Consider the following 17,738-nt stretch of genomic DNA (forward strand, 5'->3'; position numbering starts at 1 on the left):
GGTAGTCGTTGTGGCACCACCAAATGCCAACATCTCTGTTAGGCTGAACTCATCGATTGATGTCGATATAGATAATCCACTGACGCCAGCATCATCGCTTAGGGAAAGGATGAACAACAAATCCCCAATTAAATCCAACACGATTTGCCAAAGAATTTCAACGAGAAATGGGTTCAAACAGATGAGTTGTTATGCTTGTTTATAGAAAACCTTACCCTGAACCAGTTGATAGTTAACATTTTCGGAGAGGTTTCAAAATTTTTTGACTTTGTCGATGAACCTTCCAACATTAAACATGTCGGTCAATTTTCAGCGCGATGTGGTTGAGAAAGGATGAATGAACTTTTTTGTCTTTGTAAAAAACTAATCTCACTTGGTATACTAATTTGCTCCGGTGTTAGAGATTTTGTAAGTACTCAATTACTAGCCGTTGTTGGTCTTGGGTTAGAGTGAAAATACGATGTTCGAGAAGAAGCTTCTATTTCATCTCCACGATTGAAGTTTTGCAAATAGTAAAGAAAAGATGTCAATTAGAAAATCGGGGGACCCAGCTGTACTAATGTTTCGGCTAGAGCGGTAACCCCTAAATCTAGAGCCGCTTGGCCTTCAAACCCAGTTTCAACAATGCACTTCTCGAATCAAGAAAGTGGAACCGCTTGGCGTTGCGGGAGACTTTAAGGGGGACTCTGCAAGAAAGAAAAAATAGAACCGAAATGCCCGATACAATCAAAGGATTAGGGCATCGAAAAAAAATAAGGGTTTGACTCCTCAATTACCATGTGTAGGGAAGGTCGCATAACCAAAAACCAGACGGAATAGTAAGTATAAAGTAAATTGCCCAATGTTTCCAAATTAGTCTCACTTCATACCTTTCTGGCATAAACCGTATATCTCGGAAAGGTCGTATTTCTTTGGGTTGATAGTAATGGAATGCTTTCATTTTCCCTCTCCCTTGTTCTCAATTACTCATCAAATGGCATTTAGTTCGTATCTTTAAGTTCAATCATTGACAAGGTTCAAAGAAAGGGTGGGCCATTGATAAAGAATCGATTCCAAAGCACAATGCTAGCAGATGGTGGGCCTCCACTTTTCTTTTTTGCACCACCTAATTCTATGTATAATTTAGCAAGGATGAAGTGACAATTTCATTCTAAATTTTATAAAATGACACCAAAGGTATCAATTGCCAACCTAGCTAGAGTTTATCAACATAGCAATGAGTCAGCTAACTAGTTTATTGTTCATTTTAATAAAGCTAAAAATATATGCCTCACTTCACTCTTTGAGAAAGAATTTACAAATTTAGCCTTTGATGGATTGAAATTCAATTTAAGAAAAAGATTTGAAGGTCGAGGCTTTGCTAATCTAGTTCAATTAGCAAAGCGAGTGTCTAAGTATGAGGAATTACTTAAATATAGAGATAAACGGCCACATGAAAAACTTTAGATGAAGCGTTGCTTCGATTTATACGAATTTGATGGTGAATATGATCAAGATGAAGTTCGGTAAAGAGAAATCACATTTGTGGGTGACGATGGTGCATATGATGACCCTCAATTGTCTAATTTAAAATAATCATCGGTGAATCATTCGATTTTTCTAAAATGGGACATATGTCAACTACAAAAAAAACAATGTCAAGTGTTAAGTCAACATTCTCGTATGCAACCAACAAAGAAGTGGCCATCAAAGTATTTAAGTAAATTGCTCAATGTTTCCAAATTAGTCTAACTTCATACCTTTCTAGCATAAACCGTATATCTCGGAGAGATCGTATTTCTTTGGGTTGATAGTAATGGAATGCTTTCATTTTTCCTCTCCCTTGTTCTCGATTACTCATTAAATGGCACTCGGTTCATATCTTTAAGTTGGATCATTGACAAGGTTCAAAGAAAGGGTGGGCCATTGATAAAGAATCGATTCCAAAGCCCAATGCTAGCATATGGCGGGCCTCCACTTTTCTTTTTTTCACCACCTAATTCTATGTATAATTCAGAAGGGATGAAGTGACAATTTCATTCTAAATTTTATAAAAAATACACTAAAGGTATCAATTGCCAACCTGGCTAGAGTTTATCAACATAGCGATGAGTTAGTTGACTAGTTTATTGCTCGGTTTAATAAAGCTAAAAATATATGCCTCACTTCACTCTTTGAGAAAGAATTTACAAATTTGGCCTTTGATGGATTGAAATTCGGTTTAAGAGAAAGATATGAAGGTCGAGACTTTGCTAATCTATTTCAATTAGCAAAGAGAGTGTTTAAGTATGAGGAATTACTTAAATATAGAGATAAACGGCCACATGAAAAACTTGAGATGAAACGTTGCTTCGATTTGTATGAATCTGATGGTGAATCTGACCAAGATGAAGTTCGGTAAAGAGAAATCACATTTGTGGGTGAAGATGGCGCATTTGATGACCCTCAATTGTCTAATTTAAAATAATCATCGATGAATCATTTGATTTTTCTAAAATGGGACATATGTCAACCACAAAAAAAACAATGTCCAAGTGTTAAGTCAACATTCTCGTATGCAACCAACAAAGAAGTGGCCATCAAAGTATTGAAGTAAATTGCCCAATGTTTCCAAATTAGTCCAACTTCGTACCTTTCTAGCATAAATCGTATATTTTAGAGAGGTCGTATTTCTTTAGATTGATAGTAATGGAATGCTTTCATTTTTCCTCTCCCTTGTTCTCGATTACTCATTAAATGGCACTTAGTTCATATCTTTAAGTTCGATCATTGACAAGGTCCAAAGAAAGGGTGGGCCATTGATAAAGAATCGATTCCAAAGCCCAATGCTAGAGGATGGCGGGCCTCCACTTTTCTTTTTTTCACCACCTAATTCTATGTATAATTCAGTAGGGATGAAGTGACAATTTCATTCTAAATTTTATAAAAATACACTAAAGGTATCAATTGCCAACCTGGCTAGAGTTTATCAACATAGCGATGAGTCGGTTGACTAGTTTATTGCTCGGTTTAATAAAGCTAAAAATATATGCCTCACTTCACTCTTTGAGAAAGAATTTACAAATTTGGCCTTTGATGGATTGAAATTCAATTTAAGAGAAAGATATGAAGGTCGAGACTTTGCTAATCTATTTCAATTAGCAAAGAGAGTGTTTAAGTATGAGGAATCACTTAAATATAGAGATTAACGGCCACATGAAAAACTTGAGATGAAACGTTGATTCGATTTGTATGAATCTGATGGTGAATCCGACCAAGATGAAGTTCGGTAAAGAGAAATCACATTTGTGGGTGATGATGGCGCATATGATGACCCTCAATTGTCTAATTTAAAATAATCATCGGTGAATCATTCGATTTTTCTAAAATGGACATATGTCAACCACAAAAAAAACAATGTCCAAGTGTTAAGTCAACATTCTCGTATGCAACCAACAAAGAAGTGGCCATCAAAGTATTGAAGTAAATTGCCCAATGTTTCCAAATTAGTCCAACTTCGTACCTTTTTGGCATAAATCGTATATTTTAGAGAGGTCGTATTTCTTTGAGTTGATAGTAATGGAATGCTTTCATTTTTCCTCTCCCTTGTTCTTGATTACTCATTAAATGGCACTTAGTTCATATCTTTAAGTTCGATCATTGACAAGGTCCAAAGAAAGGGTGGACCATTGATAAAGAATCGATTCCAAAGCCCAATGCTAGCAGATGGCGGGCCTCCACTTTTCTTTTTTTCACCACCTAATTCTATGTATAATTCAGCGGGGATGAAGTGACAATTTCATTCTAAATTTTATAAAAATACACTAAAGGTATCAATTGCCAACCTGGCTAGAGTTTATCAACATAGCAATGAGTCGGTTGACTAGTTTATTGCTCGGTTTAATAAAGCTAAAAATATATGCCTCACTTCACTCTTTGAGAAAGAATTTACAAATTTGGCCTTTGATGGATTGAAATTCAATTTAAGAGAAAGATATGAAGGTCGAGACTTTGCTAATCTATTTCAATTAGCAAAGAGAGTGTTTAAGTATGAGGAATTACTTGAATATAGAGATAAACGGCCACATGAAAAACTTGAGATGAAACGTTGCTTCGATTTGTATGAATCTGATAGTGAATCCGACCAAGATGAAGTTCGGTAAAGAGAAATCACATTTGTGGGTGATGATGGCGCATATGATGACCCTCAATTGTCTAATTTAAAATAATCATCGGTGAATCATTCGATTTTTCTAAAATGGGACATATGTCAACCACAAAAAAAACAATGTCCAAGTGCTAAGTCAACATTCTCGTATGCAACCAACAAAGAAGTGGCCATCAAAGTATTGAAGTAAATTTCCCAATGTTTCCAAATTAGTCCAACTTCGTACCTTTCTGGCATAAATCGTATATCTTAGAGAGGTCGTATTTCTTTGGGTTGATAGTAATGGAATGCTTTCATTTTTCCTCTCCCTTATTCTCGATTACTCATTAAATGGCACTTAGTTCATATCTTTAAATTCGATCATTGACAAGGTCCAAAGAAAGGGTGGACCATTGATAAAGAATCGATTCCAAAGCCCAATGCTAGCAGATGGCGGGCCTCCACTTTTCTTTTTTTCACCACCTAATTCTATGTATAATTCAGCAGGGATGAAGTGACAATTTCATTCTAAAATTTATAAAAAGACACTAAAGGTATTAATTGCCAACCTGGCTAGAGTTTATCAACATAGCGATAAGTCGGTTGACTAGTTTATTGCTCAGTTTAATAAAGCTAAAAATATATGCCTCACTTCACTCTTTGAGAAAGAATTTACAAATTTGGCCTTTGATGGATTGAAATTCAATTTAAGAGAAAGATATGAAGGTCGAGACTTTGCTAATCTATTTCAATTAGCAAAGAGTGTCTAAGTATGAGCAAGTACTTAAATATAGAGATAAACGGCCACATGAAAAACTTGAGATGAAACGTTGCTTCGATTTATATGAATCTGATGGTGAATCCGGCCAAGATGAAGTTTGGTAAAGAGAAATCACATTTGTGGGTGACAATGGCGCATATGATGACCCTTAATTGTCTAATTTAAAATAATCATTGGTGAATCATTCGATTTTTCTAAAATGAGACATATGTCAACCACAACAAAAATGTCCAAGTGTTAAGTCAACATTCTCATATGCAACCAACAAAGAAGTAGCCATCAAGGCATTGAAGTCGATAACCGTTGAGTGGTAGAGTTGGTACCTGTCAAGTAGTTGAGCTAATAATCGTGGAACAGTGAAGTCTATGACTGTCGAGTAGTTGAGTCAATAATCATGCTTGTAGCCGTTTTTGTAACTGATTGTGATTTATAAATATCCAAGGCTGCGTTTGATTGTTCGAATTTCTAGTTAAAATAGGATAAGAAATCCAAGAATGTTGGAAACTCAGAGACTAAAGTCCCCTAAACTAAAGGAGACACCTTGTTGCAGAAGGGAAGAGGTTTGTCGAGGGGCGTGTGGTGCTTCTTGGTGATTTTGAGGCTTGCCATTTTCTATGGAAGTCGAACATACAAAATAGAATCGATGGATTTTGGAGTGCTATTTGTACATATTTGGGAAGGAAAATTCCGCTAAGATTCGTAGTTTCAGTTATCGAGCCATGGGTCAGGCTGTCGCTCCGATTGCATTGCCCTTGTTGCTTTGCTTTTTTCGACTCAAATTCAAGGCCACACTTGATGGCGGTTGTCGCCGGATAGGTGGCCTACCGCCAAAGAGGCTACGTTCCACCTCGTGATATTTTTATCGTTGTTGTATCTCTTTTATCACATCTTAGGTAGCTACTAAAATACAGGATATGATGGGATATATCCCGACTTTAATTTAGACGGCCAAACATAATCAAGAGACTCAAAGTGTACTCAATCAACCATAGAGCTCGACGTTCTTGTGCAAAGTTAGCTTTATCTATATTTTCTTAAGATTTAAACGGTTGGACGTAATTATCTCAAGTCTCCGTACCCAACTAGGAACTTTTACGTCCTTTGTCGAATTCCATATTGATTTATATTTTGATAGGTTTTTCAACGGCAATTCCACATCTATCCTATATGATTTACAAATTGTCGTGTGATGTTCCTTCCGTACGAGGGGACCCAGCTATGGTCTACGGGTCACATCTTTCAGGGTCGTACATGAAAAGGGGGGCCCGCATTTCCTCCTCCAACGCACAAAAAGAAGCAAAATTTGTAATGTAATTATTTCAGTACAATTTTAAACATTTTAATTAATTCATATTTTATCAATTGAATTCATCATATCAATTTTAATCTAAAATTGATGATATGGATGCTAACCGTTCGACATAGCACTGTCAGCATCGACATGAATTTTTTTTAATTTTTTAGGATTTTTTTTTCTTTTGCTGATACTTAGCAATAAAAAGAAAAGAAAAGAAAAGAAAATTTAAAAATTTAAAATAATTTGACATCGACACCAACAATACCATATAGGACGGTCGGTGGACGGTTGATATTCATGTCATCATTGAGGGCTGAATTGTTAATGTCCCGTACCCACGATCTCATTTATTAAGTTGCTTTTGTGGGGGACTTTGATAAATCATGAATGCCATGAATGAATGGTAGAAAAGATCGTATAGGGGTGGGACCATTTTAGGTTGGAGTTTTTTTGGGGCCAACATGCTTGGCGAGACAGGTTCGTTTGTTTTGTGGAAAATCAATGATTTGTAGAGTATTTTCTCAAAATCAAATTCTTAAAATAATTAGCTTAATAAAAAATATTTTCTTCATCGATAGAATTTAATATCTAAACATTTTTACGGAGGATGAAAATACTCTCCGTTCATTCATTTTGTAAGCGATTCAAGCAATCTACCTATACCAAATTTCCGTGAAACAAAAGGTGTCTAGACGGGTGCTACATGATTAGTGAAATCAGCCCGACAAGTGACACTAACTCAATAAAATTAGCAAAGTGATATCTGATTAGTGATGGGCTTGTGCACGCGCATGCCACTAAGTGGATCCATATCTTGCACATTCTCTCTCGAATCTGTTAGGCCCAAAACAGGCTTTTTCTTTTGATGGGCCTCAATGGGCTCTCTTCTTCGGCAACATCTCCCCTCATCCTTCTCCCCAATCTTCTCTCATCCCTACATCTACGTGCATGGAAGCACGTAAGGATCGACGCCCTCGAGACACGGTACACGATCGAGCGCGCTCGCGGCACGTGTCGAACACGCATTGCCACCCTCATCCCGCCGAATTCGGAAATCTCCATGTTCTTTAACGTCCGATTGCTGGTGTTGGGTGATGTTGTTGTTGTGAAAGAAACATTCTAGGAACAAAGAAAAAAGGAAAAGCATGTCGCAAGTAAGACGGGGTGAAGCAGGAGCGTGCAGCCAAGAAGAACGTGATGCCATCAAAGACGACCCTGCAATTCTCAATCTGGTGATTTCAGCTCACTTTGTGTTTCGGTGCATTGTTTCTGTAGACACGTTCATTTTAGATGACATCGGATGAGGATTCCGACCATTTTGTTAGTTACAAGAAATTGCGGCGCTCGATTTTCGGCTACTCTAATTCGGATAGGAATTGAAGATGCGTACCCTTTTCGGAATGTGCGAGGAGTAACAATGGACCTTGTTGATATATCCAGCTTTGTAGCTAATCATTGGTCAATTCATCTTTGATCATGCATATAAATCATCAATTTGTGTTAGGTATAAATGGATTATACACCTTAGAGGTCCACTTGTCTACAACCCCACAGATAATTCACGACACGGCCGACGACAGCGCGCACATGTCTGTTGATATATACATAGAATTATATTGTCGTGTGCGAGTCAAATTGGTACATATGCTGTAAATCCCTAACTATAGTTCTTCCAAACCATAGCGTCTCTTTTCACTCCATGTTTTTCTTCTGTTTTTCTGGTCCCCCCTCGCAGGCAGCTAGTAAATGTAACCACGACAAGCTATGCGACATCGTGACAGAACGGATGCAGATCCACGACGAATTGAAGGACAACCTCGCGTCCCTCTCCGTCGCGGCGGCTAAAGATACCAAATGCAAACGCAGTTAAACTCAAACCTCGTCGTCTCATCGGTACCCAGGAAACGTTCCATTACGACGTATGTTTACCGGGTGATTTGATAGTTTTAAGTCTCTTGTTGTCCTTTCTGGTAGGTCTATCTGAGACCTCCATTTTTCCCTTCGACATTGTAATCCACAGCAATCTTCTGTGCCTTGTACTCAGACCCACGAACGCCGACATCCAAAACCTATTGCCATGTTTCGATCGTGGGAATGATTGAAGAAACGTTACAATAATGTAAGAGAGGGACGTGCAACTGCATGTGTTGTCTCAGACGACTGATCTTCATCGTTAGACTAAACCCTAGATTAGGGAATGTAAAACAAGATTAGCAAATGATGTGGGGAAGAGCAAAAGGGAACTTTCCCCGAGATTTAACGGCAACCGGCCTCGCCCGCGTCCAAAGGCCACCACGAATCTTCTGAGGCGTTGCTTTTCTTTTTGTTACGTCTTACTAAAGTTGCGGGGTTGAAAGAATGTCGTCTTCCAATCCACGGTGTCTAAGCCACATGACCCGTTTTGAAAGTAAAAAAATCTCATCCATCTACGTACTACAACTAATCTTCTTGCTCAAGAAGAAAGCTAGAGAAACGAAACTAAACAATCAACCCCTCCTGCCAAAGACTAGTGATGGGTGGTTCCGCAGAGCTTTCAAAGAGGGTAGCCTAGTGTGTCTCGCTCACGGTCGACGAGGTGCCGTTAGCTGAGAAAAAGTAAAGAAAAACTTTTAAAAATCCCAAAAAACATTGAAAACATTATTAAAATTGTCCACGTCAACGATTTCCGATCAAAATCGGCCGTATGGACACAACTGGCCAAAAGTGAAAAAGTGTATGACCGAACTGACAAAATTACAATAGATTTGAGACTTTCTGAATGATTTTTTTGGGATTGACGTGAAGTGGGGCTAGTGGGCATTGAAGAGGGATGTGTAAGTTGGTGTTTGTGGTGGATGGTGCGATGCTGATGGGGGCATCAATCTTGTCCAAACGAAGTCCCAGCCTGTGGACATGAAACATGGGCTAATTAGAATGGGGACAAGAGCGTGGGGGGGTCCCCATAGATTTCGGGGACATCTCTCACTTTCAAGCTTTGCAACATCAAAAGGGAAAAAGACAGGCGAAGGGATATGTGGGAACCTGCCGGAGTTATCTGCACCACTATCTCCTAAGTGGCTCCAGTTGATTATATTATCTCTTTTGCATCCATACAAACTACCTTCCCTATATATATATATATATAGGTCGACGAATGTGAAACATCGTATTATCGTATTCGCGCGAGTGACTCGAACTTTTTTAGACTACGGTTTAAATTTTCCCGGTGAAAAGATGGGCCAATACACGTCGAGTCGTGTCGGTTTCGATTCGGCTCATTAGATTTGAGTTTCTCTCGGCGTTCTCTGGGTGCTGGCAATTTGTGTTCACATGTCAGTGTATTATGATCTCTTGATTGTGTTGAGTTATGTCATAATTGTCGCATGTATTTCCGTTAACCATGCTGTGATACTCGCGCGTATTCGCAGGGTTTTTGTTTTATCAAATGGTTGTGTTAAAACATGTAAAGATTCGTGTCGGAAACTGCCAGCCCGAATTGTTTTTTTTTTTTTGTTTGGCATGGTATTGTCTCACATTTTTCCTAATAATAGCCAGCTTTCGTACCGTAACGTTTGAGATGTTCTCTCCTAGTTTTGGTCATGTTGTAGCTATCCGCTTAGAAAGATTACTTCCAAAAACTCTCTTTGTCTCTCTCTCCAACATGCAACTTTTTTAAGGAAAAGATAGAGCCAGGGGATCTTTTGCAACTCAGAGAATGGACACATTAAAGTAGAAGATAGCGCCATGATGCTTACTGCGAATATCACAGCTGAGAATGATGGTGGTCACGAAGATGAAGGCAGGCATTTTTGCACCGATCCCACTTGTGCCAAGAAAAGTTGCCCGAACAAAAAATCTTCCTGTGACCACACGGTGGATGTCCTCGGGCTCGGAAGTATCTCGCGTGTTGCGTGACAGTCGGCATCCTAGATCATTCAAATTTTGAGAAACAAAAGCTCAACCCTGGTATCCCTGCAATGGGATGGTCGCCCGCTCCATCGAGAAAAGATTTGGCTTGTTTCATCACGTCGGCGAGGCAACCGACACCTGAGATAGTTTCTTTCGCTTCGCGGCGACCGTAGGATTGGTGTTAAATGGACCGGTTTGCCTCCTGAATTACTGGAATGAGGACCCTTCTTGTATGGCATCAAGATCCCCCCCTTCGAAGATGTGTAGGGCAACGATGATCATGCTGCCTTAGGGCCCAGTCAGGAGTCCATGATCGGTGAATAAATGCTGATAATGACTTCCACAAAGCAGGCAACGAGACTCGTAGGACATATCGTCGATCCGGCGATTGCGCCAAAGTTTATTAGCTCATCGTTGGCGGCCTCCTATGTAGGTAGAGATGGACTAACGCTTCAACGCTTCAGACATTTGCGTTTAGCGGGCGAGTCGAGTCGATCTGACGTTTTTTCTTTCCTATTTGGTGCTACTTCACCGGAATGTATGACCGAAGATGCCTCAGATCGATTCTCCCCGGCTTCATGTGACCTAAAACTGAAGTTCAACGTCGCGGAATTTTCATGTAAACATCATTGGATAGCACCCCGAGTGGTCATTGGCTTTGGTTTATGGAATGATTCATCAGTTGGCACATGCAAAACTAGCATGACTTGCACACAGAGAATGAGCATTAGCACACACCCTAGTGAAGTAATACTCATCAGCACTTCCCCGCCAATCCCGACTGGAGAACTCGACGAGATTTTGACGGAGTTACCGCCATTTCCGCGCAATTTTGCATCAGTGACACCAAGAACAGTATCGATGAGCATCTTGTCTTTGCTTTAGTGCTGGAAAGTGGTTGGAAGAGAGGAAGATGCTTTCACTTAGTGTTTGACAGAATATGGGTGCAGATAAGGAGCAACAAAGCTCCCTCTAGGGTAGGCATTGACCACCTAGAAAGCGAGGGGTGCGAGGCATTTATAGTAGGGGTATGCATGATCCGGGCCGGTCCGGTCTCGGTATGGAATCGGGGACCGAGACCAATAGTCCCAGTCCCCAAATTTTCAAACTCGGGACCAGCTATCTGGTCCGGTCCTGGTCCGGTTCTAGTGGGACCGCTAACACGAGCCGCTTATAGAAATTTAACTCTTTGATTTAAACTAACAACTTCCAATCTCAACCATCCAACCTAATAAACATACACATGACCATCATACAACCATCACATGAATATTTATAATCCTAAAATAATGAGAAAAGATTAAATTAGGAAGAAAAATACTTAAAACAACTGAAATAGGATTATGTTTCTGCATCATTCTCCTCCAGTTAGAAAAAATCAAGCTCAAAGTGAGATTATATTTGTACTTCACTGAATCCAAGTGTGAACAAAATGATGAATTTGCATAATATAGTCAACACAAAACACATTGACTCGAGATAAAACACAATCGAAGACTACATATCGACAAACATGATCGGAGGTTGCGTTGCGAAGGCGAGACGCAAGCTTCGGAGTGAGAGGAGAAAAGTGAGTGTCGAGCAGAAGATTGGGAAATTAGATTAACTAGTTCTTCATAAATTTTTAAATTTTTTATTTGTGTGTGTATAAATATTCGTGGCGGTCCAGTCCGGTCCAATCTACCATCGAACTGGGGACCGGACTAGCCCCCTCAAGGACTGGACAAACCTGGCTGGTCCTGTCCACCCTAATTTATAGACCGAATCATGGGACCTTTCAGTTCATGAAGTGGGCACTAGAATTCGGTCGGCTCGACCAGTTTCTGCTGTCGGAAGTAGAAAGAAGCAGCCATTAATACAGAATTGGGGACTACAATAGCTTCGGGATGTTGTAAAGCTGTTTCTACACAGAGGAACTCAGTCGGTGGAGAAAGGTCAAGTCAATATTGCGCAGAATTTCTGGGGAAGATACTTGAAGATGGGTCATCAACGCTTAGCATTTGAGTTGATTCTGTTGTAGATTATGAACATCAACCCAGAATTTTAGATCAAATGGAGAAGTTGGAAAGTGTGTGTTCAAGAGAGGTCCATCAGAAGGCGAATTTCAGATACACTCTGATGACTGCTAACTTCGATTAAATGCCAACGAACAGACCGGGGCGTCGAATTCATCAGGGTACTTTGTAGAGCGAATAGTCAGTAAGACATCCTGACATGTAATCGAAGAGTTCATTAAACAGGACTTAAAAAGAACAGAAAGTATAAAGAAACAAAATATGTATGATTTGTACTCCCACTATCTACCGATTCCACCCTTTCCCATTACAAATCTCACCACCATCAATACCAGTAATTCTGCGCTTCTAATGGTGTTAGCTCCAGTTCTTTCACTTCTAATATGCAATGTACAGAAATTTACAGTAGTACTTGGTAAGAATAGTAAATTGACCATGTAACTCTTGCAAAGAGCAACCAAAAAATCTCAAGGACCAAGAGGGTGGTCTCCTTATCAGGCCAATTGTGGCAGATTCAACAGCTGTAACGAAGCCAGCTTCATCCATACTCGTTAACCCTCATAGTAGTTGTAGCAAACTCATCAATTAGATGAGCACATAAATCACCAATTAGCCAGGAAACCAATCGAGCAGCCATTCAATGTCTTCCCACTAAATAGTATGACATCTTACCATCTGACATTAGAGGAACTGCAAGCTTGCAAAGAGCTTGGCCACTTGTTAACCTGCCATTATTTTAACAGGACATGATTAGATTTACCCATGCATCTTTAGCGGATTTTTATTATAGGGCTTTCGCAGCTCTAAAGTACAAATCATGTCCCAGCTCCTCAACTGTTACGAAGAAATGACCTAGGGATTTCCTAGTTCATTACATATCTGGGAGGGCAAATGACAAAGTGACTAACCCATTTTGCCACTTGAAGCATCATTTGCAGCTCCTCCACTATATTGCCCGCTGATAATGCCCGGCAGTGAATTTGTTTGAATCTGCTGTGCAGTCTGAGGGCTGAACTTGAACATATTCATGGGCTGCAAGAGAAGTTCGATACATGATCAAGGGACCATAATCAACCTCATAGCACCATGACATTTTTCGATTGCACAAGGACTTTCAAACCTGTGATGCGGCTTGCATGTGGTGGATGCCCATGTAACGCGCGAATTGCTCGGGAAATGAGGGACTTTGCATATGATTCTGAAAATTCATAGGAGTCAGGACTGGAGTATGGCAAATTACTGACTGGTTCGGGTTTGGAGCCATCGGGATTGATTGATCAACTACCGGGACTTGAGGCAAATGCATATTGTTGGATACAGTGGGCATAGGCGGCGGGGGGCACATCGTCATACCCATCGAGGACATATAATGCTGTACTCCAGGAAACATCATTGGGGCCATCCCACCTCCCATCCACATTACCTAAAACACCGAAAACCCAAGGGTTTCTAGATATCCATGAAATGATTAGATGCTACTTTTCCCCAAGTTTTATGGTCAAAATTTAACTTCAACCACAACGAATATGAGGCTAACTACTTAATTCTCCAAACAGCAAGTGCTTTTTCTGAAAGCTGCCATAGAAGGAAGAAGATATCACTCAACAATGATAGGGAAAACATATGACCTCCCTCATATTGAGCTGGACTGCTTATCTGAAAGTTTTCTGCTCTATGGCTCCAGAAAGTACATACCTGTAGCTGCAGCTGAAGAGACTTCAAGTACTCAATAGCTTCATCAAGCATTGATGCTTTGTCCGTCTGCCAAAACGAATCAACTCGCTTATGAGCATCTCCGGTACAAATTTTTTTGCTGCTTTTCTCTTATAATACAGAATGAGGCATTTTTGTTCTAGAAATATGTTTGTGGGCTGATTTATTGTCACTTAACTGACTACTCATGGAAATTACGTGTCTAATTTTGGTATGCATAAGACTATCAATCCCAGCACTAATTGGAAGAGCAGCAGAGAAAATGGAATTCCAAATCCAATAGAAGCAATGGTTTACAGATTCCAAGAGAATCAAGAAATTATCAAATAGTTTGAGTAAATCGAATAAAGGAAGACCTTGTTACAGTGAGGTATAAGCTCTTGCAATGCCTTCATCTTCTTATTGATCCTATCCCTCCTCCTCTGCATTAACAGCCCAACAGTTATATGACCAATAAAATTGCAGAGTAATTTGGTTTAACACACAAGTTCATGGAATTGCGTCCACACCCTTTCAGACAGGTTATGCACTTCAGCAGCACGGCTCCTGCGAATAGATCCCGACCTCGCTGCTGGTTTCTTTCCACTAGCAGCTTCTGGTTCAGCAGCCTGAATAATTCCAATGTTAGGTCCAACGAAATGAAACTTGACCGATAAAGAAGAAAAAGGGATCATTACTTCGCTTTGGCACTCAGATTCCTCATTATCTCTGCCCTTCCTCTTGTGGCTGCTCGCACCAGCGGATTCCTTGAGGGTTCCACCAAAACTACTATCCGATTCACCGGAAGATGAAGTAACAGTCGGCTCAAGCGTCTCTGTTTTCCTCCCCTCACTCTGAGAAACTCCGTTTTTATGGACATCTTCCTTAAAAGTCCCAGCAGAAAAGCCGGCTGTGCCGGCCGCATTGCTCGAGGCCCTACTAACTTCTGGATCATTTATAATTTGGTTGCTACCACAGTGGCTGGACCCAACTGTCATAACCGAACACTCTCGAGCATCACCCCCAAAGGGAAGACTAGAAGATCTCGGATCACCCTTGACAGGAGCTGCGAATTGAGAAAAGTTCACAACCTTTCCCAGGTTTCCAGGGACATTATTTTGTTGAGCGGATTTGGTGAACTGAACTCGCGGAGGCAGCATATGGTTCCCAGAAAATTCGGGAACAAGCGCGCGCTTACTGGTGAATTGCCGGTTACATGTATTTAGGGCATCATCCAAACTGCCTAATTTCACGATCTTCTCTGCTTCGACTTGCCTGACTGTCTTATCTATCTCCATCGGATGAGGCACCGGATGAGGCACCGGTAATTCATTGAAGAAGGTCGAACAGAATTCCTTTTCAAAAGAATCTTCAATGGGATAATGGATCCATGAGACCGTCTCGTCATCTTGAATAAAATTGCTAGAATTCCCACAAGACCCACCGCCTCTCATAGTCGGCTGATCATGTTTCTGCAATTGACAGCTCTCTTGCTGGTTTGGAGTCGGCTTTCGATGGTTTTGACTGTGCATAACAACCTGGCCATTCTGCCATAGTAGTTCCACCAGCTCCTGGTCAGACCTGACCAATTCATCAACAGAAGGATGAAACTGAACCAATCCAAACTGATATAGAAATAGATAGTGTCCTTTGGAGAGAGAGAGAGAGAGAGAGAGAGAGAGAGAGAGAGAACCCAGTGTTTTTCTTCTGATTGGTCAAAGGGAGATCATACTCAAAGTTCCAATCAGGAAGGCAAGGATTCATGGCTGACCACCAGAGACAAAAAGTTTCTGCACAGAAACACAAAAAAGAAGAATGAACAAAAGGAGCTTTAACCAAAACTAAGCAAAGCAGTTAATTTATAGAATATGCCGTTTAGGGACCTCAATTAATTTAATTAACTGATTCTTAAATGGTTGACTGGGACATGAAACCGAAACGGCAAAAAAGGATCACCACCATTTTTGGAAGTACAGCAATCAACGCATACAATAACTTAATCGGCAACCCACTTAACTGAAGTTTAAGAAAAAGATATTATTCTTAATTCAGCAACAGTCCCTTCTACTTAATTGTTAATTTGACAACGAAAGACGCAAAAAATCAAAACACCCACAATCTACCCGTCTCTTTAAACAGCGAAAAGAACAATTAAAGAAGCAAAATTTCTAGAGAGAGAAAGAAAGAGCCATGAAACACAGGAGCTGAAGCTATCGAACGCCACTGTGCTGCAACTGAGAAATCATTTTAATATTCGGGGAATGATACGATCCATCCTGTCCTAGACCCAACAAGACGTGAGACACCCATGAACCAGTTGAAAACTTCAAGCCCAGATAAAAAAGAGAAATTCGAGGGAACAAACTATAGACTTCAGAAAGGAGGAATTTTTGTCAAACACCCAAAATGGAAAACTATGAAATGAAATGAAACGAACGAACCTGACCAGAGCCAATCTTTTTTACTTGTTCACAACAGGGTAAAAAGGAAGAACAATCCAAGAGACTTGCAAGTTCCAATACCCTCTCTCTCTCTCTCTCTCGGAGAGACACCAAGAGCAGAAGTTGTGAAACGATTAAGTAATGAGAAAAATAAGAGGAGGAGGAAGACCAGAGCCTTTTTAACTCCAGTTAGAAAGAAAGAGACAGCAGAGTCAAGAGGGAAGGAGGGTTGGGATTATGCAATAAATTGAGTACTGTAACGGACAATGACCTTCCTCCACATGGCATTTAATTTTAGTCACCCTCCCAAATACCCAAAAAAAAAAAACAAAAAAAGGCCAAAAACCAAAAAAAAAAAAACCTGCGTACAAGGGACCACCACAGTGTTTTTTCTTTTCCTTTTGTGGGTTTTGTTTTGTTTTGTTTTTTTTTTTTGGTTCTGTGGTGGGGGCTGATTAAGTCTACAAGGTGCAATCTGAAGATGCACAAGGGTGGCGCCACGTGTGCAGTTGCCATTGTTGTTTTACTGGCCAGGATAAGGGAAAGAATTGTCAGAGGGAAAGAAGGAAGATTGCCGAGAAGCTTGCGACAACTCATTCATGGTAATACACAGAAAAAAGGTTGGCTCAAATCTGGGGAGCCTGCTCATCTGGGATGTACCATGTTGGACAAGTGGAGCTGGTAAATTTTTGCAGAAACAAGGAAATGAATTTCTGCTGCTCGCATACGTGAACGAACCCATGTTAAAAATTGAATTTTTTTTCTCCCCCCATTATTAGCAGCTTATTTTAATGTTTTCCAGAGCCAGGTTTCATGGCGTGTGCACAGGTAAGGAGACATTGGGTGGCAATGTTCGTTTGTTCTAATCAGGAAGACGATAAGGGTGGCTGAGCAGCAAACGCGGGGAACAAAAGAGGGGTGGGGGCAAAAGCAAAAATTTAGTTGTATAGCATCAAAGCAACTTGATGTAAAGCTTAGGTCTTTGATATTCCTTTTGCAGAAGAAAGAAAGGGATCGGCGTCCGAAAGATGAAAGAGGAAAACATTTGTGGAGTTAAAAGAAGTGGACAAGGAATTGTTGTTGGTCATGAAGATTCTTAAATAGGTTTGTCATGTCCCGCGTCGCACATTCGCACGAGTTTTCGCGCAAAAAGTGAGATTATTGTTCATTAATGATTCTTAACGGCATGAAATCCACTCATATAGTCAAATCCGTTACATTGGAATTTTAACTATCTCGGGAAAATTGTCCAAAAAGTCTTAAACTTATTACATGGAGACCAACTCAATTTTAAACTTTTTTAAATGCATCAATTTAGTCCTAAACATTCCGATGATTTGTCGATTTAGCCATAAACCTTTTAATTGTGTCAATTGAATCCTCAACATTCGAAAATTTTTACCAATTTATTCGTAAACCTATATTGACAAAAGAGACTATATTGACAAATTATCAAAATGTTAAAAGGTTTAGGACTGAATTAGTTGCCGTACAATAGGTTTAGGACTACAGTGGCACA

At 40.1% G+C, this 17,738-nt stretch overlaps 1 protein-coding gene and 1 long non-coding RNA gene across 6 annotated transcripts; one reads left to right on the forward strand and one right to left on the reverse strand.

The window, feature by feature from the left end:
* Window positions 1–7,285: 7,285 nt before the first annotated feature.
* LOC125312592 lies at window positions 7,286–8,382 on the forward strand. The gene is made up of 2 exons (XR_007196638.1): window positions 7,286–7,415; window positions 7,919–8,382. It is a non-coding gene; the product is annotated as an uncharacterized LOC125312592 (long non-coding RNA).
* A 3,873-nt stretch (window positions 8,383–12,255) lies between these two features.
* LOC115731738 (transcription factor PIF4) lies at window positions 12,256–16,462 on the reverse strand. Of its 5 annotated transcripts, none has more exons than XM_048271018.1 (10): window positions 16,220–16,462; window positions 15,983–16,059; window positions 15,472–15,568; window positions 14,477–15,359; window positions 14,309–14,407; window positions 14,156–14,221; window positions 13,782–13,847; window positions 13,207–13,509; window positions 12,995–13,118; window positions 12,256–12,811 (listed from the first exon to the last, which is right to left on the reverse strand). In XM_048271018.1, exons 3-10 carry the CDS (start codon window positions 15,540–15,542, stop codon window positions 12,807–12,809), a joined length of 1,617 nt encoding a protein of 538 aa, XP_048126975.1. In that variant the 5' UTR covers window positions 15,543–15,568; window positions 15,983–16,059; window positions 16,220–16,462; the 3' UTR covers window positions 12,256–12,806. The 5 variants fall into 5 exon arrangements, with proteins under 5 accessions (XP_048126975.1, XP_048126973.1, XP_048126974.1 ...); XM_048271016.1 differs by having other exon boundaries at window positions 15,472–15,571; window positions 15,986–16,054; window positions 16,220–16,461; XM_048271017.1 differs by having other exon boundaries at window positions 15,472–15,571; window positions 15,986–16,059; window positions 16,220–16,461.
* Window positions 16,463–17,738: the final 1,276 nt, after the last annotated feature.

The sequence above is a fragment of the Rhodamnia argentea genome, chromosome 10, assembly GCF_020921035.1.
Source record: "Rhodamnia argentea isolate NSW1041297 chromosome 10, ASM2092103v1, whole genome shotgun sequence".
Taxonomy (NCBI): domain Eukaryota; kingdom Viridiplantae; phylum Streptophyta; class Magnoliopsida; order Myrtales; family Myrtaceae; genus Rhodamnia; species Rhodamnia argentea.